The 25,973-nt window shown below is 54.7% G+C and overlaps 10 protein-coding genes across 10 annotated transcripts; 5 read left to right on the top strand and 5 right to left on the bottom strand.

The window, feature by feature from the left end:
- Positions 1-2,220: 2,220 nt before the first annotated feature.
- N0V96_000531 (uncharacterized protein) lies at positions 2,221-3,727 on the top strand (the record flags this gene model as incomplete). The annotated part of the gene is made up of 2 exons (XM_053193375.1): positions 2,221-2,696; positions 2,749-3,727. The coding sequence occupies 2 exons, from the start codon at positions 2,221-2,223 to the stop codon at positions 3,725-3,727; spliced, it is 1,455 nt and encodes a 484-aa protein (XP_053049092.1).
- Positions 3,728-4,955: 1,228 nt separating this feature from the next.
- On the top strand, positions 4,956-6,566 carry MST1 (threonyl-tRNA synthetase; the record flags this gene model as incomplete). Its single annotated transcript, XM_053193374.2, has 1 exon — positions 4,956-6,566. The coding sequence occupies one exon, from the start codon at positions 4,956-4,958 to the stop codon at positions 6,564-6,566; it is 1,611 nt and encodes a 536-aa protein (XP_053049091.2).
- A 272-nt stretch (positions 6,567-6,838) lies between these two features.
- Positions 6,839-7,400, bottom strand: INO4 (Transcription factor; the record flags this gene model as incomplete). The annotated part of the gene is made up of 3 exons (XM_053193373.2): positions 6,839-6,887; positions 6,942-7,140; positions 7,289-7,400. 3 exons carry the CDS (start codon positions 7,398-7,400, stop codon positions 6,839-6,841), a joined length of 360 nt encoding a protein of 119 aa, XP_053049090.2.
- Positions 7,401-8,200: 800 nt separating this feature from the next.
- On the top strand, positions 8,201-9,043 carry N0V96_000534 (uncharacterized protein; the record flags this gene model as incomplete). Its single annotated transcript, XM_053193372.1, has 1 exon — positions 8,201-9,043. One exon carries the CDS (start codon positions 8,201-8,203, stop codon positions 9,041-9,043), a length of 843 nt encoding a protein of 280 aa, XP_053049089.1.
- A 1,938-nt stretch (positions 9,044-10,981) lies between these two features.
- N0V96_000535 (uncharacterized protein) lies at positions 10,982-12,760 on the bottom strand (the record flags this gene model as incomplete). The annotated part of the gene is made up of 1 exon (XM_053193371.2): positions 10,982-12,760. One exon carries the CDS (start codon positions 12,758-12,760, stop codon positions 10,982-10,984), a length of 1,779 nt encoding a protein of 592 aa, XP_053049088.1.
- Positions 12,761-13,963: 1,203 nt separating this feature from the next.
- On the top strand, positions 13,964-14,862 carry N0V96_000536 (uncharacterized protein; the record flags this gene model as incomplete). The annotated part of the gene is made up of 2 exons (XM_053193370.2): positions 13,964-14,059; positions 14,134-14,862. 2 exons carry the CDS (start codon positions 13,964-13,966, stop codon positions 14,860-14,862), a joined length of 825 nt encoding a protein of 274 aa, XP_053049087.1.
- Positions 14,863-15,276: 414 nt separating this feature from the next.
- On the bottom strand, positions 15,277-17,165 carry N0V96_000537 (uncharacterized protein; the record flags this gene model as incomplete). Its single annotated transcript, XM_065755963.1, has 2 exons — positions 15,277-17,065; positions 17,158-17,165. The coding sequence occupies 2 exons, from the start codon at positions 17,163-17,165 to the stop codon at positions 15,277-15,279; spliced, it is 1,797 nt and encodes a 598-aa protein (XP_065615203.1).
- A 3,259-nt stretch (positions 17,166-20,424) lies between these two features.
- Positions 20,425-22,103, top strand: LYS1 (Saccharopine dehydrogenase; the record flags this gene model as incomplete). Its single annotated transcript, XM_053193367.1, has 9 exons — positions 20,425-20,463; positions 20,531-20,617; positions 20,684-20,851; positions 20,909-21,280; positions 21,333-21,412; positions 21,472-21,485; positions 21,628-21,720; positions 21,780-21,901; positions 21,960-22,103. The coding sequence occupies 9 exons, from the start codon at positions 20,425-20,427 to the stop codon at positions 22,101-22,103; spliced, it is 1,119 nt and encodes a 372-aa protein (XP_053049084.1).
- Positions 22,104-22,547: 444 nt separating this feature from the next.
- Positions 22,548-23,245, bottom strand: N0V96_000539 (uncharacterized protein; the record flags this gene model as incomplete). Its single annotated transcript, XM_065755964.1, has 2 exons — positions 22,548-22,891; positions 23,098-23,245. The coding sequence occupies 2 exons, from the start codon at positions 23,243-23,245 to the stop codon at positions 22,548-22,550; spliced, it is 492 nt and encodes a 163-aa protein (XP_065615204.1).
- Positions 23,246-23,963: 718 nt separating this feature from the next.
- Positions 23,964-25,946, bottom strand: N0V96_000540 (uncharacterized protein; the record flags this gene model as incomplete). Its single annotated transcript, XM_065755965.1, has 1 exon — positions 23,964-25,946. One exon carries the CDS (start codon positions 25,944-25,946, stop codon positions 23,964-23,966), a length of 1,983 nt encoding a protein of 660 aa, XP_065615205.1.
- Between the last annotated feature and the right edge of the window lie 27 nt (positions 25,947-25,973).

Genomic DNA, 25,973 nt, shown 5'->3' on the forward strand with positions numbered 1-25,973 from the left:
ACCAGGAAAGGCGCATCGGGAACTTGGACCCGACTTGTACCGGTTCTTGTTTGTTCTTGCTCTACCAATCTGCCCAGACCGTGCCCTGGCTGCTGTCAGAATAGTGCACAGACAGGCGGGATACTCCCCGGCACCCCAACTTCCAAGCCTCCGACGCAGGAGATAGCAATCCGAATTGACAAAGATAGCCAAAGTCGATATTGAAGATAGCTGCTGGTCCGATATCGTCCTCTTTCTCTGCCTTTATCCACCCTCACTTGCCCTGCATCTGGGGACCTGTTCCCACGCTGTCCACTGCAAAGGTAGAGTAGCCAAGAGCAAGTCTCCATTGATGACAAGACAGAAAACCCAAAAGTGGAAATTCTAGGTGAAAATTGGGCCATCAGGCAGGTGAGCGCCAGCCTGAGTGGCTGCTCTGAAGTCAAAAGGCGTGGGACTGTGACTAATCACATATTGCGACCATGGGATGGGCAGGTGCAGTATGCAGTTGCTGCTGCACGCATTTGGCCCTTCCTTCCTGCCGTGAGCGTGACAGAAACTCAAGATTAACCTGCCGAAGAAGCTCATGATCAGACGAACACTCGTACCTGGAAAATTACGTGGAGAGACTGACCCGCTGGTACCCAAGAATTGAAAATTGCTTTCCTTCCCAGTCGTCATTCCCTTTCTTAACTGCTCATCTTCATTATCGCCCACATCACATCACCACCTATCCGTACAAGTTGTAGCAATGCCCGAATCCGAAGCCAAGAAAGCGCCCAAAGCGCCTGTTAAAGTCGGGCTGGCACTGCCCGCCGTCTATCAGGGACGCGGTTCTTACACCGAAAACTCAAAGGGGGTTCGTGACGTCCAGTTCGTCATGCCGGGATCACGGCCTAAGCAAGGTGAGCGAGGCTTTATTCCTCAATAACCGTCGAGTCACTCAGGTCGGAACTGATCATTCTTGCAGTCGATGTTCTCCAAGTAGACTCAACGGCTACACTGCAACCCTTTATCGACCCGGCTGTCTTTCAAAAATGGAGTGATAGGCCTTGATCTCTGCGTCGCATCAAGTGTTTCTCTAGAAACTCGAACCCGATCAAATCGTATGCACTTTCGGGATCACGACTGTCCATCACTGTCTTGGCAGAGATGCTTCATCCCGGATCCGAGCGCTAGGTGGCTGTTCCGGAACCTTTTTAGGCCCGGCAACAAAGCATGTGCCTTTGCCCGCCGCCGTCTGTCAAACTCGAGGCGCTCTAGTAAATAAAGTTGGGGAAAGATGGGTACGCGTGCGCTCCGGTAACTGTGGCCGGCATCTCAAAACCCCAGAAATCCTCCCCGCGACTCAATCTCGACCACTCTGGGGTCCGATCCGGTGTCTGGTCTTAGGACCGTTCGGCTTGAGACCTGCTTGGCCATGATCCACTCTTCAAGGAAGACTGATGAACGTCGGGATTTACGTGGGGCCAAGTCCTCGGATTTGGAGTTGCAACAGTCCCTCGTCCGGTCAGATCGGTATTATCGCACAGAGATTCCGCCACAACTTTCATCTCAAATTTGGAATTCAACCAGGGACGGATAATTAGGATTGGGTTTACTGCATCACTGTCACTGTCTTGAGTACGACAGGATTCGCGACTGCGCACAGGACGCTAAAGTCTCACATCTGAACAAAGTTCCAACTCCCAAAGTCCCAATTCCCAAGCACTTCCCGCGAAGCCCGCCAGCACGATGTGAGCTATCGGCCGGGGATGCTGCTCGACTGGGCGAGAAGGGCAGTATCCACTCTCCGGTTCCCTGCCCGGGACCGACCCACCCTGCCCACTCCAACTGGGGTGAAACGGGGGACATAAGCCAGCTTTATACTCAGATTTCAAAGCAATTGGTAGAATTGGTTTCGAAGGATTGAGGGTGAGCATTTCCCTAGTCAGGTCGTCTCAGAGTTTCTCCCCGCGTCCACTTTCCGCGTGCGGGGTTCCGGGCACTAGAGGGCGTGGCGTTGACCATCGGCATATCGAAAAGGGCATGGGTTTGGAATTAACAAAGTGTTCCACGTAGGTCGGGTGGCTACCTTTCACAGCAGTATAAGAATCTGATGCTCAGCTGAATTTGATTCGCATTTGACTGCCTGCGAACCTATCTTACCTGCGTGCCCTCCAATACCTCCATCTACCTTACCTCAGTTCCGATACCCCTTATCAAGATTCTCGGTTCGATTTCTCATACTGTTTCCAAGCCATGTCGACACAAACAAATGGTGACGCCCCAGCTGGGGACTACACTGTTCCCTTCTTCTTGGATGGAGAAAAGGTCATCGCAAAAAAAACCTTTGACGTTGTGTCGCCTGCTACCGGAAAGGTCATTCACAAGTGCGGAAGCGCAACTGAGGAAGATGCTTTGGCCGCAGTTGATTCTGCAGCCAAAGCCTTCAAAAGCTGGAAGAAGACCACGCTCGGCCAACGTCAGGAGATCTTCCTCAAGGCTGCTGCCATCATGGAGTCTCGGAAGGAAGAATTGGCCCGCGTCATGTCTGAAGAGACAGGTGCTGCTGCAGGCTGGTCAGAGTTCATTTTGGGTCTGGGCATTGGCTGTCTCAAAGACGTCGGCGGACGCCTCCTCACCATCCAGGGCTCTCTTCCAACTACCAATGATCCGAATGTGAGCGCCATGGTCCTCAAGGAACCCTACGGAGTCGTCCTCGCCATTGCCCCTTGGTCAGTACACCATTTATACTTGTGAGTGATTAGACAGCTAACACCTAAGCAGGAACGCCCCGTACATCTTGGGAGCAAGGTCAATAGCATTTCCCATTGCCGCTGGCAACACTGCTATTCTCAAGGCTTCAGAGTTCTCCCCTCGAACCCTGGTTGAAATGGTCTCCTGCTTCCACGAAGCCGGCTTGCCCAAGGGTGTTTTGAACGTGATTGTTCACGAGCCCGCCAACGCTGCTGCAATCACATCATCGCTGATCGCTCACCCTGAGGTCAAGAAGATCAACTTCACCGGCAGCACAGGCGTCGGCCGCATCATCGCAAAGCTGGCAGGCGAGAACCTGAAGCCAGTACTGTTGGAGCTGGGAGGCAAGGCCCCGGCCATCGTGTGGGATGACGCCAACCTCGAGCTGGCCGCAGACCAGTGCGCAGTCGGCTCTTTCCTACACGGAGGGCAAATTTGTATGAGCACGGAGCGTATCATTGTCCACAAGAAGATCAGCGAACAGTTCCAGTCGAAGCTGTCAGCTTCGATTGAGAAGATTTTCCCGTCGCAATCCGATGCGCCTGTTCTCATCAACGCAGTGGCCGTTGAGAAGAACAAGAAGCTTGTCAAGGATGCCGTCGGCAAAGGCGCTGCCCTCGTTGCCGGCGACGTTGACGCTGAGCAGACGTCAAAGACAAGACTGAGGCCCATCGTCATCAAGAACGTCACAACCGACATGGACATTTACAAGACGGAGTCTTTCGGTCCCTCCGTGGCGCTCTTCGAGGTAGAGACCGAGGAGGAGGCGATCAAGCTCGCCAACGACACAGAGTACGGCCTGACATCTGCCGTCTTCACGGAGGATCTGCGGACAGGTCTCCGCTTCGCAAAGGAAATTGAGTCGGGTGCCGTCCACATCAACAACATGACTGTCCACGACGAGCCTGGTCTGCCCCACGGCGGCGTCAAGTCGAGCGGGTTTGGCAGGTTCGGCTCCTCTGGCCTGGACGAGTGGGTGAGGACCAAGACGATTACCTACCGGAACTGAAGTGTAGGGGTGTGCTTCTCATAGCGTTTAGATACCTTCCCCTTATCTGAATGGAAAGAAGGGGCTTATTTCACGGCTCATGTTGGTTCCGATGCAAATGCTGTGTATCCATAAATGAGTTATTGGTTTCACTCGCCTACTGCGGCACGATTGTATGACAAAACCGTTACGAATAGAACCCGCGTGTCTCATAGAACAGATACTACTCTGTACTTCTCACTATGCCAAAATCGATGAGGTGTCAATAGAGTGGTGTTGATCGTTATAAGCCAATGACGATCATGGGGAAGCGGTGCCACGTGAGTGCATCATTGCACTTTGGCTACCTCGTTCCGTTACACGATCGGCGCACCCATCTTTTGCCCCTCCACCCCTCCAGAGCATTGGGCATTTCACGTTCCACGGTTGATCATAGGTGGGAAGCCACATCGGCAACAATTAGAGCCGCGACAACGGAAAGGGGAGTGTTCGATTGGCGCAGGCAGGTAAATAGGGCCATGGCTTGGGGTCGATGACCCGTCAATTGAGTTTGCGCCACTGGCAGAAACTGAATTTTGCTGAACTTCGCCCGCATGCTGCATAAAGATGGACGGAATAATGCTGACAGTAGTGCTTCGACAATTGGACTGCTATTGCGAGTACGTCTCCTCTCCACAATTGCAAATCTAGAGTCAGAGTTTGAGGGGAATTGCTTGTGCCTTTGTTGCCATGGGACCAGCAACGGGGATCTTGTCGTATCGAAAAGTTCGCGACATGTCACAATGCGACAACTGCGCTCCTTGATTCTTAACTCCCCGGCGAAGTTACGATCCCGGAATAGATGGATTTAGACGAAGTGGGATCCTAAATCCCCTATCTCCCCTGGTATCCATTTAAAATTCGGCTCAGAGAAAGCGCACGTTTCCAATGCAAGAAGTAAGGCTGAGCTTGTGGACCGAGCCTCTCCTCGTGGACTTTGTGTTGAGATGCGCCGGCAGTCTGATACCAACCCAAAGTGTGTGGAAGGAATCAAGGAAGAAGGAATGGAAAGGTCAAAATGCGAGTGACAGGACGATTGGGCTGAACAGCTGTCGGCCGTGCGGACCCTGTCGAACTCCCGGTGCAATTGGCGCTAAGCCCCTTTTGTATGCAAGCTCTCGGGATCCTTGCATCACAAATTCGAGTCGCATCTCGAGAATCTTCAAGGCCGACTGACATTCCCACTCCCGATTGCTAGCAATCCCGCACAATGCTTTCCGCGCGGTCTCTCCGACAAGCCTTCCGTGCGGTACCGAACCTCCTCCGAAGCCCGGCAGCGGCACCGAGACCCCAATGCCTCCAGAGACGATGGTACGCCGACAAGAAAGCCGCACCACCACCACCGTCACCGGCCGCGGCCACCGAAGATGACCTCCCCGACCACCGCAAGCTGGGTGTCCAGCAGGAGCTCTTCACCTCCTCCGTATACAGTCCCGGTTCTCCAATATTCCTCCCGAATGGCACGCGAATCTTCAACCGACTGGTCGATTTCCTGCGGCGGCAATATGTCCACTACGGCTTCGACGAGGTCATCACGCCAAATATCTACAAAAAGTCGTTGTGGGAGGTATCGGGCCATTTACAAAACTATGCCGACGACATGTACACCGTCACCAGCCGCGCCCGCGCGCCCGAGGAGAAGACGAGCTGCTGCGGCGGCTCTCACGGAGACCAGCCCCACGAGGGAGCCAGCGCCGCCGAGCAGGCCAGGCAAGCCGAGGGCGAGGACGACGACTACGGCCTCAAGCCCATGAACTGCCCGGGCCACTGCCTCATCTTCGCCTCCAAGAACCGCAGCTACCGCGACCTGCCCATCCGCTACGCCGACTTCAGCCCGCTCCACCGCAACGAGATCTCGGGCGCCCTCAGTGGCCTGACGCGCGTGCGCCGCTTCCACCAGGACGACGGCCACGTCTTTTGCCGCCCAATCCAGATCCAGGAAGAAGTCTTCAAGACCCTCGACTTTATGAAGACGGTCTACGGCGCGCTCGGGCTCGAGCAGTTCGACTTTGCCCTCTCGACCAGGCCAGCGGACCACTACATTGGCACCGACGCCGAGTGGGCGCGGGCCGAGTCACAGCTGCGCGACGCGCTGGAGCAGGCCGGGTTGAGATACACCGTCAAGGAAGGCGACGGCGCCTTTTACGGCCCCAAGATTGACGTCATGCTGCACGACTCGCACGGCAAATCGCACCAGGCCGGCACGATCCAGCTCGACTTCCAGCTGCCGCAGCGCTTCAATCTCGAATACCAGGCGCCGGCGCCGGCGCTAGAGGCGCAGGGCCTGCCCTTAGACGGCGCCGACGTGTCGGCGGCGGACCTCGAGACGTACGGGCCGGTGCCGCCCGTCATGATCCACCGGGCCATCCTAGGGTCCGTCGAGCGCCTGATGGCGCTGCTGATTGAGGAGTACAAGGGCCGGTGGCCGTTCTGGCTGAACCCGCGGCAGTGCGTGATCCTGACCATCAACGACACGGAACCCGTCATGAGCTGGGCGTCCGAGGTCAAGGATATTCTGACGGGCCACGACCGCGTGCGGGACCCGGCGAACCCGCGGCAGCCGCGCCCGACGGGCTTCGCGGTCGAGATCGACGCCAGCGCGCGGTCGCTGGCCAAGAAACTCAAGGAGGCAAGGGAGAAGCAGCCCGGTTTCATTTTGGTGGTGGGCAAAGGCGACGTCGCGGCCAAGCAGGTGACAGTCGAGGTGACAGACAGCCCGGAAAGCTCAGGGGCCGGCGCCTCGAGGGGGGCTGGTAGACAGCAGATGGATCCCCTGGCTTTGTTGGAAAAGATGCAGGAAAAGGTGGCGACGTATCAGTAGACCGCCCATGTATAACAGATGTAGAAATGTACACTACCACTACGACAAACGCCGGCTTAGCGGGTTTTGTATTATAGACATGATGAACGCAGGCCAAGCCTCCTCCAGCATTATTATCGTCCTTTGAAGCCCCTTTACGACGACAGACCACCCTCATTCTCACTCTCGTTCCCAAGGTATATCATCACCGGTCATCCTCAACTCCATTCAATAATCTCATTGAAAGAACAAAAAAGTCAATGACGCAGCAAATACACCGCCCTCCCATCCCATCACCTTGTCCTGTTGGAAGTGCTGTTCGCCTGCTGGTGGAACAGCGGTCTCCAGTAGACTTTAGTACGTGGGAGCATCGTCATATTGTTGGGGTTCACTCACCGCTTATACTTCTCGTCGACCTCGCCTCCAGAACTCTCAATGCGCTCGACCAATTCCTGACGCTGCCTGAGCTGCTCCTTCATAAACTCCACAGTCTTTTTCAAGACGAGACCCTCGGAGCGGCCCTGACCCTCGAGGCCAGGGACCAGCTCCGTCAGGCGGTCGAAGCCCTCGCGGATGGCCTGGCGTCGCTTTTGCTCTGCCAGCGAGCAAGCAGTACGTGTTAACGGATTTCGCCGAATGCGCCGAAAGGGCGTAAAAGGGACTTTCAAACGCGTGTGTGCGCGCAATGTGTATAAAAGCTTTTGACAATATGGTGTTACTCTAAAGGGGTGTCCCTGACGTACCAGACGCGATGTGATTCTGCTTCTTTTCAGCCTCGGTCAGGCGCGGCTTCTCTTCTGGCTGCTCGGCATCCGCGGCCGCTGAAGGGGAATTGGACTTATTGGGGGAAGACATGGCGGCAGACACATTCGTTTCTACAGGCGCGCGGATGCAAAGAACGAAGGAGTATATTATAAGTGAAAGTGATCCATGTATGACAAAGCTGTCGGGACCTTTACTTGCGGGTTGACGTTGAGGAGAGAGAAGAGAATGGGGTATATGTAAGTGTGTATGAGTGAGAGAGTGTGTGTGTTTCGCACGATCACATGCCGTTTCGTACCAAAGCTCTGAGATCAGATCCCCCTCCAGACTTTCCTCCGCATTGCGATTTGCGGGATTCGCAGAAAGCCACCACCCACCCTTGTCCGGTAAGGTTCCTGCAGCACGCTTGTTTCCGCCCGCAGGGCTACGGATAGCTGGCACCGGGAACAGGAGCTGGACCTGTCGCCCAACGCTCCTTAGGGAAATACACACATGCCTTAATTACCTTACCTTTTCTTACCTTAAGTAAGGTAGCGCGGTAGGCACACAATAAAGATAAGATAAGCCCAAGAAATCATCAACCGCGTGGATCTGGCGGGGTTGGCACGTCCCAAACTTCCAAGGCTGTGTGACCTCATTGGCATTGGATCGGGATTGATTGCTCATCCAGGAATTCTACAGCTTGCCGGCCCACAATCCGCTACCCGTACGGAGTAGACCTCCTTTCTTTCCGATAGCTGCACTTCGATTCCCATCCTCACATTTACCTATTCTCCAAAAACAGTTCTAGAATTCTTCCGGAACACCCAATTGACACCGAATCTCCTCCAACATAGACCGAGCGCTTCACTCTCCACACACACCTATACACCACCAGCACCACCAACACCACCATGGCCGACGTAAAGACCTCCTCCGACCATCCACCCGATTACACAAAGGCCACCGAGCACCTCACCCGGCCACGAGCACCCTCCGCCGCAGCCGGCGGTCCCGGCGGCCCACGAGGGCCGCTGCCCCTCAACCTCCCCGTCCTCTCCTACCTCAAAACCAAGCGCGTGATCCTCGCCTCCGCCTCCCCGCGGCGGCGCGCCCTCCTCGCCCAGATCGGCCTCAAGGACCTCGAAATCACACCCTCGACGAAGCCCGAGGACCTCGACAAGTCGGCCTACGGCCCTTACGAGTACGTCTCCGCCACGGCCCGCCAAAAGTGCCTCGACGTCTACGAGACGGCCCTGCAGACGCACCTCGCCTCCATCCCGGACCCGGACCTCGTCATCGCCGCCGACACCGTTATCGTCACCCGCGACGGCCGCGTCCTCGAGAAGCCGAGGAGTGAGGCCGAGCACATCAAGATGCTGCGCCACCTGCGGGACACCCGCGTGCACAGGGTCCTGACGGCCGTGTGCGTCGTCGCGCCGAGGGAAGACGCCAGGTCGCCGGGCTACGAGATTTGCCAGCACACGGAGGAGACCAAAGTCTACTTTGCGCAGGAGGCCAACGGCTTGCCGGATGACGTTATTGAGGCGTACGTCAAGACGAGGGAAGGCGCGGATAAGGCGGGCGGGTACGCCGTGCAGGGCATGGGCGGCATGTTGCTCGTCGAGAAGATTGAGGGCAGCTTCGATAACGTGGTTGGCTTGCCGGTGCGGCAGACGCTGGCGCTGGCGGAGAAGGCTATCTTCAAGCAGGATGAGGAGGAAGTCGCAGAGGACGAAGAAGAGGACCTGATGTGATTGGTTCGCTCAAAAAAGGAAGATGGAATAGAGAGACCATCTACATACCCCCAGCCGCTGTCTCAATACGAGGAGGGAACACATTTAGAGAGAGACGTCAAAAGTTGATGAGGTGCCCTGGTTTCTGGCCCCGAAATTAGATGACGAAATGAGCTTCTTCATCTTTACGTACAGCTAAAAGCCGTATATACTGCGTAGGGATAGCTCATGAATGAGAAATAATTAACGCCGGCTCACTTGTCAATCTCAAGCAAAGAGCACACGTGGGATACTAACGAGAAGTTACATCAATGAAAGTGTTGAGACGAAGTCTTTACTTAGTACTGTGGTTTTCTATCACTCATAGTAACTTGATTTTCTCCGCCAAGTCAGTAAATTTATGGCCAAGCATCAGCAACAGAACTTTGCTATCGACGATCCCTTCGTGCAGAATAACGTATCTGAGTTCAAATAGACGTACAGCCCAACCTTGATTGAGAAAACGGAATAAGATAAGCCCTTCCTTTCTGCATCCCTAATAGCTCAGTAGTACCTCTGTGTAACTGAAGAATGTGGTATTTGATGCCTACGTGTTTCCTGCTTCTGTGCTTCCGTCACAGCCAGTTAGCTTTCAGTGGGAATTAATTATTTGGCGCCACTCAGACAGACTTTCAAGTAGACAACCAGCATCAAATTGGCTTGTACCGCACCTCAATTACACGGTTCACATAAGGTACAGAGGACAAACTAGCTCAAAGTGAAAGTGAAAGGGACAAGGTACCGAGGCTATTCAACCAACCTTACTGAAGCTGACAGCCACCATTTCGGACAGCAATGTTGGAGTGGAATCCCAGGGAGACTGCGACTCTAGGGGGAGCTGACCCGGCATCTTTCTAGGCCCGTCGTCTGCCAATAGAGGACTTCGGTCCGAAACGAGTCCATGAGATTGGTTGCGCATCCTTACAGTGGCCTTTATTTATGATATAAGCAGGCTCTCCAAGGCTACTACTATCTGAATTCTGAATACCTGGTCGGATTGTCCATCCACAGTCCGGCTCCATCGAAATTACCAGCGAAATGTAAAATTTCGGCTTTCATGGATACACTGCTGAGAAAAATAACGGCTGGGCGGATCTTATTCACGAGCCACAAGGTAAGAGCGTGACAAGACGGAGCTGCACCTCCTAGTTCCAGACGCCGCGGGTAGCACAGGAGTTTCCCCCGCTGAAAAGCCACGAGCCCCGGAAAATGCTCTCTGCAGAAACGGGCATCACGCGCCTGGCAAGGGGGGGACGGTAGGTAGCCTTGGTAGCTACCCCGGGCCGATATGTAAGGGGTCGTCTGGCGGGCAACGGTGTGGAGAGATAATGATAGCGTTTGAACTTAGTGTAGGTCAGATGATTCAGAGACATTATCAAGTGCTTGGGTGATTGTGTAACATATACAGGGCGTTGAACTGACGCGATGGACTTAGAATGGAATGCGAATGTTCTTGTGTAACACACCTGCAAAGAGGAAATATCAAGCCATTGGTGAGAAGGGAGATTTCGTCGTAGGTGTGTAGAATTTCCTTTGTCGAAGGGAGGTACAATTGGTGCGTAGCTGCAGTGAGTGATGTTGTTCTTCACTGACATTTGTTCCGGGACGTACTCAATCGCGACGCAGACTTCTGGAATGCTCTTTAGTCAACCTCAAGGCGCTGGTTTTGTTATGCATAGCGTTTATTCAGGTGAAAGAACTCCTTGACTCCTGGGTAATATCCAACGTCCCTAAACGCGTGCACTGCTGGTATTGATGGCTCCGAGATATCTGCGATATCATCCGGTGTGAAGTAGATGCCATTATCGGGTATTGCGCGTGCCTGTAACATGCCTCTTGGTATCTTTCCCAAGGTATCGCCTATTAATATTACTAACTGATTCGCCACGTCTCTGCATAACCGTAAGAGTCTTCCTCGCTTCAAGACTTTGTCGGCCGTTTGAGGGGATGAGCCTCCGTGTTGAAAACCCACTCATCCAAGCTCATGAGCTCCGGATCGGAGAAGATGAGGTAAAAGTACTTCAACGTTTCAGCGAAGAAGAAGCTCTCCATGGTATCCTCCTGCCGCGACTGACTATACGTCACATCGACGACGACGGCGTGAGCGTCATCGGTTTGTGTAGCCTTCTGCACGGCCTCGAACATGTCCCACGCTATATCTAGCAGGTCCGCCTTGCCGGTGACCCGGTACAGCACAAAGAGGCTCTCAATGGCCTCGGGACGCAGGTTGTAGTGAGCGTCGTCGATGCGCCAGAACCCCCTGGGCGCGTGATGGCTGCTCTGCGCCACCCACTTCTGCTCGTCCCACTCGCACACCTCGACGGTGTCGCACTTGACGACCTGGGACTTCTCCGGCATGAGGCCGCTCTTGAAGGACTTGTACGCCCAGGCGCAACCCCGCGCGAGCTTGTCGCCGAGCTCGACGTCGTCGGGTATGTCAAAGAGCTTGCCCGCCATGGCGAACATGCCGCCGGCGAAGCAGGACAGGTGCTCGAGCTCCGAGATTTGGTCAATCTTGCGGAGCTTCTCGTTGACGATGGCGGTGCCGAGGAGCAGGATGTCGTCCTTCTTCGGCGTCATGGGCCGGTAGAGGAGGTGTCCCTTTGCCGCCTTGGCCGCGCCCCTGTACATCTTCTCATATGCCGTGTCCAGGCCGCCGAGGAGGACGTGCATCTTGGGTAGGTACTCGTAGAGCGAATCGCCGTCCCCGCCGAGCTTGAAGACGTTGTTGGTCGTCTGGAAGTCGTCGCGGACGTTGATGAAGTTGGGCCACATACCGGGCAGCAGGGTCTCGTCCTGGATTCGGTCAAAGGCCTTCTTGATGCGCTCGATGGCGTCGTAGAACTTGAAGTCGCCAGTCAACTGCGCAAGCCTGGTGAACTCGAGGGACATGCTGCCGATGGAGGCTGCGCTCTGGTAAGGGTCCGGTAAGACTTTTCCGGCTCGGAGCTCCTCGAAGCTGAAGCTATAAGGAGGGAAGCGGTTCGGTGTATCGAATGCCGCATAGAGCATGTTGGCGAGCTCAACAGCCTTGTCGAGGAGGACTTGCTCCTCGCTGAGATCATACGCGGACAGAAGCCCACCGAGGTACCGGACGTTTGTCTCGAAAATGTTGCATCTCGTCTCCGTCGCATTATTCCAGTCAATCGTGCTGATGTATTGGACGGCGTCATTGAAGTCGTCATACATGCCCATCAGCCAAAGAGTATCGAGAGAGTCAACCAGGGTGGCACCCCATCCGTTGTAGCGATTCTTTCCCCTCAACGAAAGGGGTTGCAATTCGTCGTAACCCCAAGCGTGCCTGGTGTATGATTGCCAGCTCTTCTTGAAGGCGTTCCGTACTTCATTGCGCCGGGAGGCCATGAGGCCAATGTCGAGGCCGATGTCTCTCTTCTTCAGACTGTCTGACCGGTCCGCGGCGAACTCGTATTGTATCTTCGGAAGCGAGAGGGGTTGGCCGTTAGGAAGCCTCGTCATCTCAGCCAGAGGGACTGGATGCTTCTGTGGATGTGTAGACCAGTCATAGCTTTTCCTAATGGTAGGTTTGGAGATATCTTCGTAGCTGCTAGGAACATCTTCAAGCTGCACCGAAGTAACATCCCGTAGTAGTAGAACCGAGAGCACTACAAAGACGACGAGCAGCGCGAGTACCCGGTAGGTCGGCGGGGAGTGGTTTCGCAACTGAAATTTGGCGACCATATTGGACGAAGAATAGACAAAATCGAGGCAGGAGTGACATGCAGAAGACCAGGGGCGGCGGGAGGGGAAAATAGGCGCGGCAGACATTTTGTAGTAGGGGCTGACTGTCGTCACTCGGATATCGACCGTGAGAGAGGACCTTTGGGGAATTTGGAGCTCCTGTTGCTTCTTGCGGCGCTTGACGTCTCGAAGGTCGGCTGTCACTCTGGTGCGTCCCTTTCCATGAAACACGAGGGGTGACCCATGATTTTGTGCTTGACTGCGTCCTTGGATTGTCTGTGCAAAGGGATGAAGGGGGGGTAGTGCCGTAGGGATAGAGGGGAGGTAGATCACTCGGACTGTTAACGATAGAATCTATGTGTGATGCTATGAACTAACACGCGATTGGACCTCGTTCCCTTTGGGAGGCTGAGTAGACTTGGTTCAAACTGGAATGACGTTTGGCTAAGATCGAGGCTAAGGCAGATAGCTCTGGTCAACTCCGCGAATGATACGCAACATGGCTCCCTAAAGCGTTGCACAAAATGCTTCCGGAAGAGACAACTGTTTGGGGAAGAATCCAAAGCAGAATCCAAAGCAGAATCCAAAGGGAGGACCACCTATGTCATTATGAATCGTCGACTAGTTCTTAGAGGCCGGATACATGTGCCATTCCAACTGCCTTAAACCTAGATAGAATGCTCACCACGAGTCGTCGCACTCTGACTAGGCAGGTAGGTGGAGATGACGGCTTAAGCCAACAAGAGCGCGTCGTTTCAAGGCACTTGACATGTTTCAAGGAACGTGGGCTTTGGGAGGAAACTGACTGAACTGAGTTGACGTCGGCCGAAGGCGCATGCTTGAGTGGAGAATGGGAAGTGGGAAGAACAGGCGACTTGTGGGGGAGTGGCTGAAAACGGCGGTCCCGAATCTGAGACAGTGGACATACCCCACCGGGCCGAGCATTTTCGGTATTTTCCACTTTTTGACGGGAGCAAATCCGGGTACCCACCACCATGAGCCACACTCTGGCAGGTCTGTGGCTGGAGCTTTACCTGCACTACCCTGCTTGACCGCCTAAATTTTTCAAATTTCTGCCGCATCCCACCTTGCCTAGGCGGCCCAGGATCGTCGGTGCACTTTGGTCGCCTCCAGGGAACGGCTGACCAGCTTTTTTTCGCGAAAGAGATTTTGTTGTTTCCGCAACCTCAACGCCAAACAATCATGTCTTCTATGCGCAACGCCGTCCAGCGTCGCTCCCACAGGGAGCGCGCTCAGCCTCTGGAGCGCCAACGTTTCGGCCTCCTCGAAAAGCACAAGGTTCGTCATCCAAGACGCCCTGCAACAGCTGCTCGTCGAGATAGCTTTACTGACTGCTCATTCTACGCTTATAGGACTACTCCCTCCGTGCCAAGGACTACAACAAGAAGAAAGCCACGATCAAATCCCTGCGCGAAAAGGCCGCCGATCGAAACGAAGATGAATTCTACTTTGGCATGCTCAGCCGCAACTCCATGGGTTCGCGCCTCAAGGACGGCAGGAAGTGGTCCGGTACCGTCGCCGGCGACCGCGGCAACAAGGCCATGGACATGGACACGGTACGGCTGCTCAAGACGCAAGACGTCGGCTACATACGCACCACGCGCAACGTCATCTCCAAGGAGGTGAGGCGTCTGGAGGAGCAGATTGTCCTGATTGGCGGCATCGATGCGGCGAATCACAACGGCGACGATGACGACCTAGACTCCGACAGTGATGCCGAAGAAAGTGTCAGGAAACCTACGGGACCAAGAAAGATTGTCTTCCTGGATGCTGCCGAGGCGGAAGCCAAGGCAAAGTCCGCTGAGAAGGCAGCGATGGACCTGGACGACGAGGCTGAAGACGGGTTTGAAGGGTTCGATGATGCCGAGGGTGACGATGGCGACGAAGATGCCACGGAAAGCAGGGAAAAGCAGCTGGCGCGGTTACGATTGCAACTACAAAACGCCAAGAAGAAGCTCAAAGTCTTGACCAAGGCGGAGCAGGGTCTCGAGGTCCAGCGGGCAAAGATGGCCAAGAGTGCGACCTCGGGCGGCACAACAAGAAAGGGCAAGAAGATTATGGTCAGGGCGCGCAAGAGGTGAAAGGATTTTCCAAGATTCAGCGTCTTTCAAAAGAATGGTTGGCGAACACAAAAAGCATGGTTGAAATTGGTGTTTTTGGTGTTTTTTTTTATCGTGTCTTCATTTCAAATCCTAACATTCTGAGCGGCGGCTACGGAGAAGGATGGACATTCCCCATATGCTTGCTCAGAAAAGTCATCATGCGATACCCAAGGACACCCCGGAGTATAGATCTACATGTAAAAAGAAGGAATATCATCGCTCCCTATCCTATTCCCGGATAGGGTCTCATAAGGAAAATTCCCATTATTCCATCAACCCCTTAAACCCGTGAGAGACGAAACCAGTACGAGAACAATGCATCAGCTTAAAAGTGGTATCTCATTTCCTTCCTTATCATTCCCGTATTCATCATTCTTCTCTTTTGCTTGGAGGTCACTTGGACTTGACACCGACGCACCTGGCAAGCCCCTTGACAATGGCAGCAAGGGCCTTGAAGCCAATCGTCAGCAGCCAGACAAGACACTTGAACAACCCAGCCACGACTTTGAAGAGCGCTCTTAAAGGCCAAGGCAGCCTGTCGCGCGTCTCCTTGCCAACCTGCTCCAGCTTCGCAAAGCTGCTGTCCTGGCTCTCGACGTCAATCTCAAACTCCTCCATCTTACCCCTGCGCGCCGCGGCGGCCGCCCTCTTCTTCTCCTCCCTCTTGCTCAACCGGCTATCGCGGCCGCTGCTACCGACAGGATCATGCGGCGCCGGGGGCGGCTCAAAGGTCTCGACCTTTGTGTTCTTCTCGTCCGCCGCCGCAACGAGCATGAGTGCCGCCACGGCGACGTCGACGATGAAGAAGCTGTCAATCTTTGCGGCGATGGCCGTGTCGACCTCGAGGTAGCCGCCGCCCGTGCCGTCGCGCGTCAGCTTGGCGAGGTGCTGCGGCGACTCGTGGTGCTCGAGCGTGTACTCGACCCGGCTCCAGGCGGGCGAGCGCTCAATGGTGACGCAGAAGGGGGTGGCGAGGGCCGGGTGGACGAGGAAGTGCGAGCGGGAGTCCTCGTCCCAGACGAGGCGGGCGCACTCCGTCTCAGCCGTCATGATGGCGTTCATGTCGCCCGGCTTGTCGAGGGCCATCTTGGCGGCCGCCAGCGGGTACAGGAGGGCCACGAGGCCGTCGTTGGGCGGGTGCTTGCGGGATTCCTCCTCCAGGGTGGTGGTGAGGACTTCCTGCCAGTGCTTGCTCTCGGCGCCTTTGCCGTTGTTGCTGTTGTCCTTGTGACCGACGACACCGGAGAGGATGCTGCTCGCTGACGAACTTGCCATTGGGTTCGGGGCCTTGTAGACCTTGGCGGGGTCGTGACGGCTGAGGGTGACGTATGCTGATGCGGACGTGGGATCGAGCCGGATGTTGTAGAAGGGCTGTGATGTTGAGGAGAGTGTGTACACGGGTGCATCCTTCTCCTGGGATAGCTTCATGCAGTACACTCTGCCTTCTGAAGGGGGTGCTTTCCAGCCGTTGGAGACCTTCCACAGGCTCTTCATGTGCTCATTCGATGATACACTCGGGATGATGGGAGGCTCGATCTGTCTCCTTGGCCATCTTTGCGCTGAGCCTCCACTCAGGGGACTCCTCATGGGAGGACTCCTGTGCTGGTCATTTTGGCTTTCCGCTTCCTGAGGGTTTGGATACCATGTTGTCCGATTAATCACGGCCCGTGGAATATGAGTTGGGCTTGTTTGCGTGGGGAAGTAGTCTTGCTGGTTGAGAGGCCTTTCCGGGTTGTACTGAGGGAAGATAGATCGCAGAGCAGGTTGCTCTTGCGAAGACGACGACGGCTCCTCCGGGAACGGTAGCTTTGCTATCGAGCTTCTGGACCGCGTACTATTATTCCTTACAAGCGTATGTGCTTGTGAGAAGGCGGTGTCTGACCGGGGCGGGATATCGGCGACGGGAGGAGGCCGTTGGATGGGCGATGCCTCCGTGGCCGACGCCGGGGGCAGGGCCGGCAGCTCGCGACTACGCGGCGAGGGCTGTTGATATTGCTGCTGTTGTTGCTGCTGCTGTTCACCTGATGGGGCTTGGCGGATGCTTTGTGGAGTTTGCGATCGCTCAATTGGTGTTTGGACTCTCTGTTGCGGCGTCTGTCTGCCGTGACGCGGTGGAGACGCTTGATCGACATGATGAACGCTCTCGGGAGACACAGCCCGGGGCCGCTCACGCGATTCTGATCTGCGAGTTCGAGATGCCGGTCTCCTTATTGTTGGGGGCTTCGAGTTGGGTTTGGAAAGAGTGAGTACCCTCCAGAGGGTGGCTGTGTCGACGATGACATGCTGGGCTATGCTGGGGCGGGTTATCTCGAATCGAACGTTGTCGTTGAGGTTTTCTCCCCCGGCGTGTTAATGATATTCAAATCTGGTCACGAAATATGGGGGAGGGGGGGGGAGTGGCCTGAAAGGAATGAAGAACAAGTAGTCCAACTGCTACCGATGCATGATATCCAACCCAGTAGGCACCAAGCAAACAACAAACAAGTTTATTATTGCAGTACTAGGTAGACAACACAGATGAAGGGAAGAGAAAAGCCGTGTAAACATACGACTACCAAACGATACCAAGAGAGTGTATATACGAATTACCTTACTCTCGTCCCCCCCTTTGAAACAGCGGCACTACTGCGCGTGGTACAGGGCGGCAGGTCACCCACGGGAAGGCCTGGGTAAGCGCTGGGCTTCTCGACAGACGGGCCGCGGCGAGTGGGTGAACCGTGAAGCCAAAGAGAGGATGGAGGGGCGGCCGGAAGGGGGGAAAGGACGGTGGTTGAGATAGGTAGACGAAAATAGATTGTGAAAGGTTGCAGGCTGGGCCAATCAGCCAGACAATCACACTGCATTCTAGGCGCCGAGACCAGGGTGGTGAGAGACAGGCGCGCGGGGTTGGTTCGACGGGAGACTTCGTGCCATTGGCCAAGCTCCCCAAATTGGCTGGTCACTCTATTGATCTTGTTGAACTCTGACCGCCTTTGATGTTCCCTTTAGGCCTGGGGTTCCTGAGGATTTGCGAGAATGCCGACGGTGCAAGGTCTTCGGGCATCGAAGCGAGAATGTAACGCGGGAGACTACCCTGTCCTGGCCGGGGCCGTTGAGGCACCTTGCATCCGCCGATCGTGTGGGAAATGCTCAAAGTGCGTGTCCACGTTCCACATGGCTTTGAAGGAAAAAATCATCGATCCATCTCTGTTTCGACAAAGGTCAGCTTTTCGGTCCAGGAAGTCATAGGTCTACCCGTGAGACAACTCGTAGGTTTCGGTCTTGCGCCTTGTAGAGTGGTGAGCCGGTCACGAGTAATCTCGAGTGTGCAAGAAACGTTTCCAATGGTGGAGGCGTCTCAAGGTACTTTAGTTCAGCGCCTAGCTCAAGGGTTGCTGTGAAGCACCAATGGGTGGAAGAAAGGTGAAGGCGATCGGGTAAAAGACCGGCCGTGGTCGGCTGGCTGATGAGAGATTCTGTCGGCTTCTCGACCGGAGCCCTCGGGCTCGGGCGATGGTTCTGGGGCCGGGCGTCGCCGATACGGTCTCCGATGGTCGGCGCACTATATTCTATTGTTGGTGGACCCGGCTTCAGAGTAGGTCGATTTCGCTTCGTGTAAGAAGCTGACTTAATTTTCATAGTACTATTCACAACTTCTGTCATCGACCATTTTGACACTGTCGACGTACGCGTTGCCCCCAATATTCAGCAGGTATACACTTTTGCGAGATGGCACAAATCGTAGTGATTGGGTACTTAAGCATCCCTCGTCTTCTGCAGATTTGGCTGATCGCTAACACGAGACGAGACAGAGCCGGCGTGATCGGGTTGAGCACTGCTGTCAGGCTTCAGCAGGATGGTCACAAAGTAACAATAGTGGCCAAAGATTTCCCCGGTCCATTTGAGACCGTTGACAGCAAAGCTTCAATTAACTACACCTCGCAATGGGGCGGCGCTCACAACCGTTGGGTCATACCGGCCAACGAAATGGAACAGCGCGATCATGCGATGGCTCTCAGAACGTTTCGGCACATGGAGTCCCTGGTGAAGAGCAATCCTGAAGCCGGTATTACTTTCATGCCTGGCATTGAATACCTCGAAGATCCTCCAGCACAGTACCAAGCTCTCACCGAGGAGAAGGCCAAGAGCCTGGGACTGGTAGATTTCCGGCGCCTGAGTCCGGCCGAATACCCAGATGACAAGGTGAAGTGGGGATGCGAGTACAAGACATGGTGTGTAAATCCCATGATCTACTGCTCGTTCCTCCTTCGCAAGTTCTCATGGAATGGCGGCCAAATCTTCCACAGAGAACTCAGTGATCCTCGCGAGGCATTCTCAATGAAAGAGTTGCCGAACGTGAGACATATAGTCAACTGCTCTGGTTTCGGATTTGCTGACCCAAATTCATTCATCACGAGAGGTATATCAGCCACTGACATCCACCTTATTTTGATGACTTTGCTGATGAGGTTCTCCAGGTCAAACGTGTGCTGTAGCCAACTTCAGCCCAGCAACAGTGACAAGACAGAATGCTGATGGAACTTGGACATTTTGCGTGCCTCGAAATTTCGATGGCGGCACGATCGTGGGTGGCACAAAGGAACCTGACAATTGGGACACTGAACCGTCGCCAGAAGTGCGGGAAAAGCTCCTCAAACACTTCGCTGCTACATATCCCAAGATCCTCGGGGACGATGGTGAGTTTCGCGTCCTCAAAGATGTCGTAGGCCGGCGGCCGACTCGAAAGGGCGGCATGAGGCTGGAAAGAGAAGAGGTGGGAGAGAAGCGCACCATAATCCATGCCTATGGTCTTGGGGGCAGGGGGTTCGAGATGTCCTGGGGTGTAGCTGAGGGTGTACTTGAATTATTGGGAGACGCGAAATTCACTCCGCGACTTTAGATACGAATGCATCGTGCTAGAGCATCGGTGTAGAGATCGAATACCGAGTTTAGACAACGTGCTTCGGGAAACCTCGATCAATATTCTCTCAATGTACAATACCTATGCATGGTCATCAAGTACCATGGAAAGAATGGAAATATGAAGGTCAAGCGATATCGGCGAGGCCATCTGATTGGCCCATTTATGACCTGACTGAAAGCGAGAGAGCGTTAGAGACGACGGTGCAGCTTCGGCCGGTACCTGCATGGCGTCACCCGGTGCTGCGTGAGTGGTGGAAGTCCTGGCTTGGCAGCATGTCGCAAAAGATAAAAAATAAAAATTCTCAATTGTTGGAGGCAGAGATTCTATTCGCCTGTATGACCAAGAAGAGAAGAGAAGAAATTGGGTTCACCTCGCTGGCAACTGCCATCCCATGTCCCTGCCTGTAATTAACGTGCCTACCGAGCCTACCCCGCGCTCCGATAAGCGGTGAAATAATCAGTTCCCTACGGATACAGGACAGAAGAGTCACACACAACCTGGAAGGTGGGATGTTTTGGAGTCATTGCCCCACACCCAACTTTCATCATCCTCAACCTTCCCGCATCGAACTTTCGTAGCTTCCTCTCCAACAACAGCAATCAATTGTAGCCGCAAACAGCTCAATTCAAGTCGCAAACATGGCCCACACTATCCTTCACCTCCGATCCGAGACCAAGGTGTGTAATGATTCTGGAAACTAACATTGACTTCAAGTACTCGGAGATAGCTAACTTTTGACGTCAGCCCTTGGAACACAGGAGCGCCCTCACACCCGCCACTACTCGTAAGCTTGTCGAGGCTGGCTACGAAGTTAGAGTTGAAAGGAGCCCTGTAAGTTGTCGTCGATCTACGATATATCGCTCGTGAGGAACGAATCATTGACCCGACGATCCCCAGGTTCGCATCTTTGACGATGCCGAGTTCGAAGCCGCTGGCGCAACCCTTGTGCCCGAATATTCCTGGGAGTCAGCCCCATCGGACGTGATCATCGTCGGTCTTAAGGAGCTTGAGGAGAAGGAGTTCCCTCTCAAGCACGTTCACGTCACATTCCTCCACGTCTACAAGGTATACAAGCCCCAATTGAGCTGGGTACCACCAGAGAGCTCGCTGACCAAGCTATAGAACCAAGGTGGCTGGGAGAAGACACTCGGCCGTTTCCCCCGTGGCGGCGGTACTCTTCTCGACCTCGAGTTCTTGGCCAACGAGTCCGGTCGCAGAGTCGCAGCCTTCGGTTTCCACGCTGGTTTTTCTGGCGCTGCTCTTGCTCTCGAGAACTGGGCCTGGCAGCTCACCCACCCTGGCGAGCCCTTCCCCGCCGTCGAGGCCTACCCCAATGAGGATGCTCTCATCGTGGATGTCAAGAAGGCCTTGGACGAGGGTATCGCCAAGGCTGGTCGCAAGCCTAGAGTCATTGTGATTGGTGCTCTTGGACGTTGCGGCTCCGGTGCCGTTGAGATGGCCAAGAGAGCCGGTGTTGAGGATATCGTCCGTTGGGTAAGTCATTCCCAATTTTGTCGTCGCAACATGTACTAACATGGAGCTGCAGGATATGGAGGAGACCAAGAACCCCGGCCCTTACAAGGAGATCACGGATGCCGACATTTTCGTCAACTGCATCTACCTCAGGTACGTCTCTTTGGGAATAACTTCAAACTTGAGCTTATACTAACACATGTTTTCCATAGCCAACCTATTCCTCGTATGTTACTCCCCTTTTAACCCGGTGTCAAGCATCCGTTGGCATGCTCTCTTAAAACATGACCAACTCTTGGAGTCATGATCATGAATTCGTTGACACAGCGTACGATTGGCTGAGCCGCAAGCTGACCATGCTCGTCTAGCTTTCCTCAACCGCGAGTCTCTGCAGGTCCCCGGCAGAAACCTAAGCGTGATTTGCGATGTTTCTGCTGATACCACAAACCCCCACAACCCGAGTAAGTCACCTTCCTACGGCCCAGCCAACTAGCCAATGCTGACAATGCGTTTACCTAAGTCCCTGTCTACACCGTGGCTACCACCTTCGACAAGCCCACTGTCCCCGTCGAGGGACTGGAGAACCCTCCCCTGAGCGTCATCTCCATCGACCACCTTCCCTCCTTGCTGCCGAGGGAGTCTGTAAGTTTGACGACGTTGAAACAGCATTCAAGGGAAGTGTAGCTGACCCCCACGACAGAGCGAGGCCTTCAGCAACGACCTGCTGCCTACCCTCCTGAACCTCAAGGACTGGCGCAACGATTCCGTCTGGGCCCGCGCCGAGAAGCTCTTCCAGGACAAGGTCGCCCTGCTCCCCGCCGAGCTTCAGAAGAGAGAGGCCTAGTGGACCCCTATTCGGTCGTACCTTTGTTTCTAGAGTGGAATTTGGCGTTTTCAGGGGTGGAGGATCTTATGAAGAAAACGGGCATATTCAAGCCGAATGAACGGCCAAGCCGGGTTTGCCAAATAGATCAAAAAGCTTAGATCATGAGTGGACAGACTCGAGAAATGATACAAACAGCTAGAGCTGAAAACTTAGGGACCTTATGGTATCTGTGACAATGACCGCCATCTCTAGGTTTCGGTCCCCCTTTTTGGATTGATATAATCTACATGATGTGAAATATTGTGTATTTGTACAAGCCAAATGGCCGCGCCATAGAGCAGGGTGTCCCAAGCCGTAAATCCAGAACGCCCAACGTATGCATCTCCCTCTCCCCTTTCTTTCTTAACACGGGGAAGTTCCGCGCCCTCCCCGAATGAACCCTCCCCAGCCTTTGAGTATTCATCACCGCCTCTCCTCCGCCGCCTCAACACTCTTTCGATCCCTCGCAGCGTACCCGCCCACGCGCTCGCCCAGCCTCATCTTCTCCTCCTCCTTCCTCCTCGTCTCGGCGTCCTTCTCGGGCAGGCCCCACCACTCGCGGATAAAGTCCTCCTGCTGCGCTTTTTTCACGGCCTTGCGCTCGCGCTCCTTTTGCCGCTCCATGCGCTTGGCGAACCACTCCTCGCGCGCGGCGTCGTGCTCCTGCGGAGTGGCGTGGGCCTTCATGCAGCCGTTCATTGCGCGGAGCTGGGTGCGGCAGACGAAGGAGACGGTGAAGGTGCGGTTTAGGGCACAGTCTGCAAAGGCTGTTTTTTGAGGAGGGAAGTGGTTGTTAGTTTATCTACTAGTACCGGGCGTATTTTCTTATGGAAGCTTCTTGAGGTGGAGGATTTGTAAGGGGAAGGACTGGGGGTTCGGAAGGGCTGGGGGACGGAGAACGAGGTCGTCTCTGAGAGCTGTATAGAGAGAAAGAGAGATAGGGACGTATGTGTAGGGAAAGACGGCAACGAACCTTTGATCTCGGGTGCGCAGGCGTTTCGCACGCGCGCGTGGTAAATGTCTCTGATCTGCGCCTCCTGGGAGGCCGAGAGGGGGAGCGGGTTGCGCGAGGGCATCGGCAGGCCCGCGGGGGCTCCGCCGGTCGGGTTCTGAGCCGCCATCGCGGCCATCAATCGGTGGAAGAAAGGTTACGGGAAGTGGAAGAGTGTCCGCTCGTTCGGATCGGCCGTCTGGTCGGTCAAGGGACTGGGGAAGAGTTCGGTACGCCGGCGTTTTCGGAGGGTCGGGCGGCCCGGTTTGTTTCTTCCGGTGAAGTTCGTACAGAGGTTGGTTTATGGATTCGTCAAACGGCAACGAGGCTTTGGAAACCGATCAGACGTCCTCGTTGTATGAGGACAAATCGTGTCACTTGAGTTTCGTTCAATGGTCCGTCGGCAGATTCCCAGAGTGCGGCGGGTTTGCGCGGGTGGTTCGATCTGGGTGGGTAAATCTACAGCTACCCGTTCGTTACTCTCGCGAAATGTGACCCGTGCTTTCGTCCGGAGCTTGCCAATTGAGACTTTCTGCCGCCGACCATCGGGCTCACCGCCTGCCTTTCTTGGTGCCAATACCAAGCAAACGTCAAACGCAATAGATATCATGATAGTAGCCGCCCGAACAGCATTTGGCGTAAGCACATTGAGGTTTCACAGTACTCCGTAATACTCTCTAAATAAGTATTACCTAAAAACAGTAGATTGGGCCGGTATCTGGTCATTTTCACTCGATCATCTGTGTTCAAGACAATGTTGCTTTAAGAACGCCTGATCTTTTATTTTTAATGATTTTTGCAAAACACTACATCGCTCCGGCTGTCTGACCCCGACAGATCCGCTGGATTCACTCATCTTTCTTGTCTTCTCCCTCGACCTCACCCTCAGGGGTAGCCTGGTGGAACTCAAGGCTTTCTCGGTTATCCTTGCCTTTCTTCTTCATAGAAAACTTGCTGCTCCAGCCAGAAATTCTGCTTTCCTTGGCGTCTCTGGATTTGGCCGGGCCTGCGGACGGGCTGCTGGTGACGCTTTCATAGCTTCGTCCAAGTAAACCCTCCTCGCCAAAGTCGTCAATGTCACCAAAGCTGGATCGATCCGCAGACAAGTTCTTGTCCGAGTTCGTGGTGCTCCCAGGTCCTTTCTTAAAGAGACCCGAGTCCTTGCTTAGACGAGACGAAAGACTGAACTTGCTGGAACTGCCTTTCCTGAAGAGCTTTCTGTAGGCGTTCTCCTGGTCCTTGATGTTGGAGTCAGAAAGCGTGTTGGACACTGCCCTATCAAGTGTCAAAGACTCCCGAGATTCAGTGACCGACGCTTGTGTGTGAACAGAGAAGGCATCGCGGGACTTTCTGGACTCTGTCGGAGAGGCATCGTAGCCTTGCGGCAGGTCTAGGCTGGGCGTGGAAACATCCCTCGTCTTGCCTTTCTCCTTTGCGTCCTTGTCTTTGGCTTTGTCCTTGGCTTTATCCTTCGACTTTGACTTGTCCTTCTCTTTGCCCGAGTCACTTTCTTTATCCTTACTGCGGAATAGCCCCCCAATAGAGAAGGTCGGCGCTGCTGGGTTCAAGCTCTTGCTCAGCAAGGATTTGGTGTCCGAGTTCTGTTTGCTGGCTGGTGGTCGGCTGCCAATGACGCCAACCTGACTTGGCGAGACTTGGGGATCGTTCAAGGCTTCGTGATCCAGGATTTCGTCCTCGGCTGACGCCAGTGTCGTTTTGAGAGCCGCTGGCGAGCCGTGAAGGGAAGGTCGTCTGGATGGAGTCCGTGACGCCCAACGCCCATCAGCTGGTGACCAAAGTCGGTTTCCTCGATCAGCTGGATGATTCCATATGGATCCGCTGTCGGTGGACGGTCGTGGCAAGTCCGCAGAGGCCATGGAAGCCGGTCTGGGGCTGCTTGGATCTCGGTCCGTGTACGAATTCCATGGTATCAACCTGCGAGCCGATGAAAACATGCTGCGTCCCAGGTTCGATGCACTCGCCGCCTCAAGAGTGTCAGGTCCAGCGGAGTTCCGGTTCTGGGTGTACGACGAGAAGCTGGTTCGGCGTCGATTGGCACCATCCAGATCATCGGTCTGTCGAGGAAAGGACTGACTCTGGCCGTGCTTTAGGCTGCCCAACATTGGACCACCGTCATCAGCAGCTTTAGAGCCTTTAGTTCTGTGCCAATGAATCAAATCCGTGAATCGGTGTCCATTTGCAGCTGGCGATGGCTGTCCCCCGGGAGAGGACGTGATGTCTTTGAGGGACGCGGGATCACCGTTGTCAGGTACAAAGGGTGGGAAAGCGGTGACATGCGATGATCCAGGGGGGCTAGAGGGAACACTATTCGAGCGTCTGGATGATCCTGGCGACTGAGCGTCATCCTCATAACCGGGAATAAACGGGCTTCTGCGAGAGAGAGAGTCGGGGCTGCTAGGTTCGTCGTCACCCAAGATGCCAGAAGGCAGGAGAGCAGCCGCCGTAGGACTGAGTGGCGCGTTCCCTGTGAGAGCCCTAATATCAGCATCGGAGAACTGGTCGCTCCCAAAGGCGTCGCCCCCGGGCATGTCCAAGAAATGTGAGAATGGGGCTCGACTGGTGAACCCGATTGGAGGGTCGAAGGGAGAATCCGAGGCTGAGAAAGGACCCGTGGGCGATGCGACGGCGTTGGGAAGAGCATTGCCGGTGCGGCTTCGACGCTTAATTTGTGCCGAGGCGTTCGGGTCGAATTCGACGCCGGAAGAATTCGCCTGATTGTAGAACTGCATGCTCTGTTGGTTCTGGGCGTATACTTGGGCATGTAGTACGTGGATGTGACCCTCAAACTGTTGAGCCTTCCTATTCTCCATGATGAGTTGACTCTGAAGTTCTCGGCG

The sequence above is a fragment of the Colletotrichum fioriniae genome, assembly GCF_027942845.1.
Source record: "Colletotrichum fioriniae strain IMI 355084 chromosome Unknown scaffold_1, whole genome shotgun sequence".
Classification (NCBI taxonomy): Eukaryota; Fungi; Ascomycota; class Sordariomycetes; order Glomerellales; family Glomerellaceae; genus Colletotrichum; species Colletotrichum fioriniae.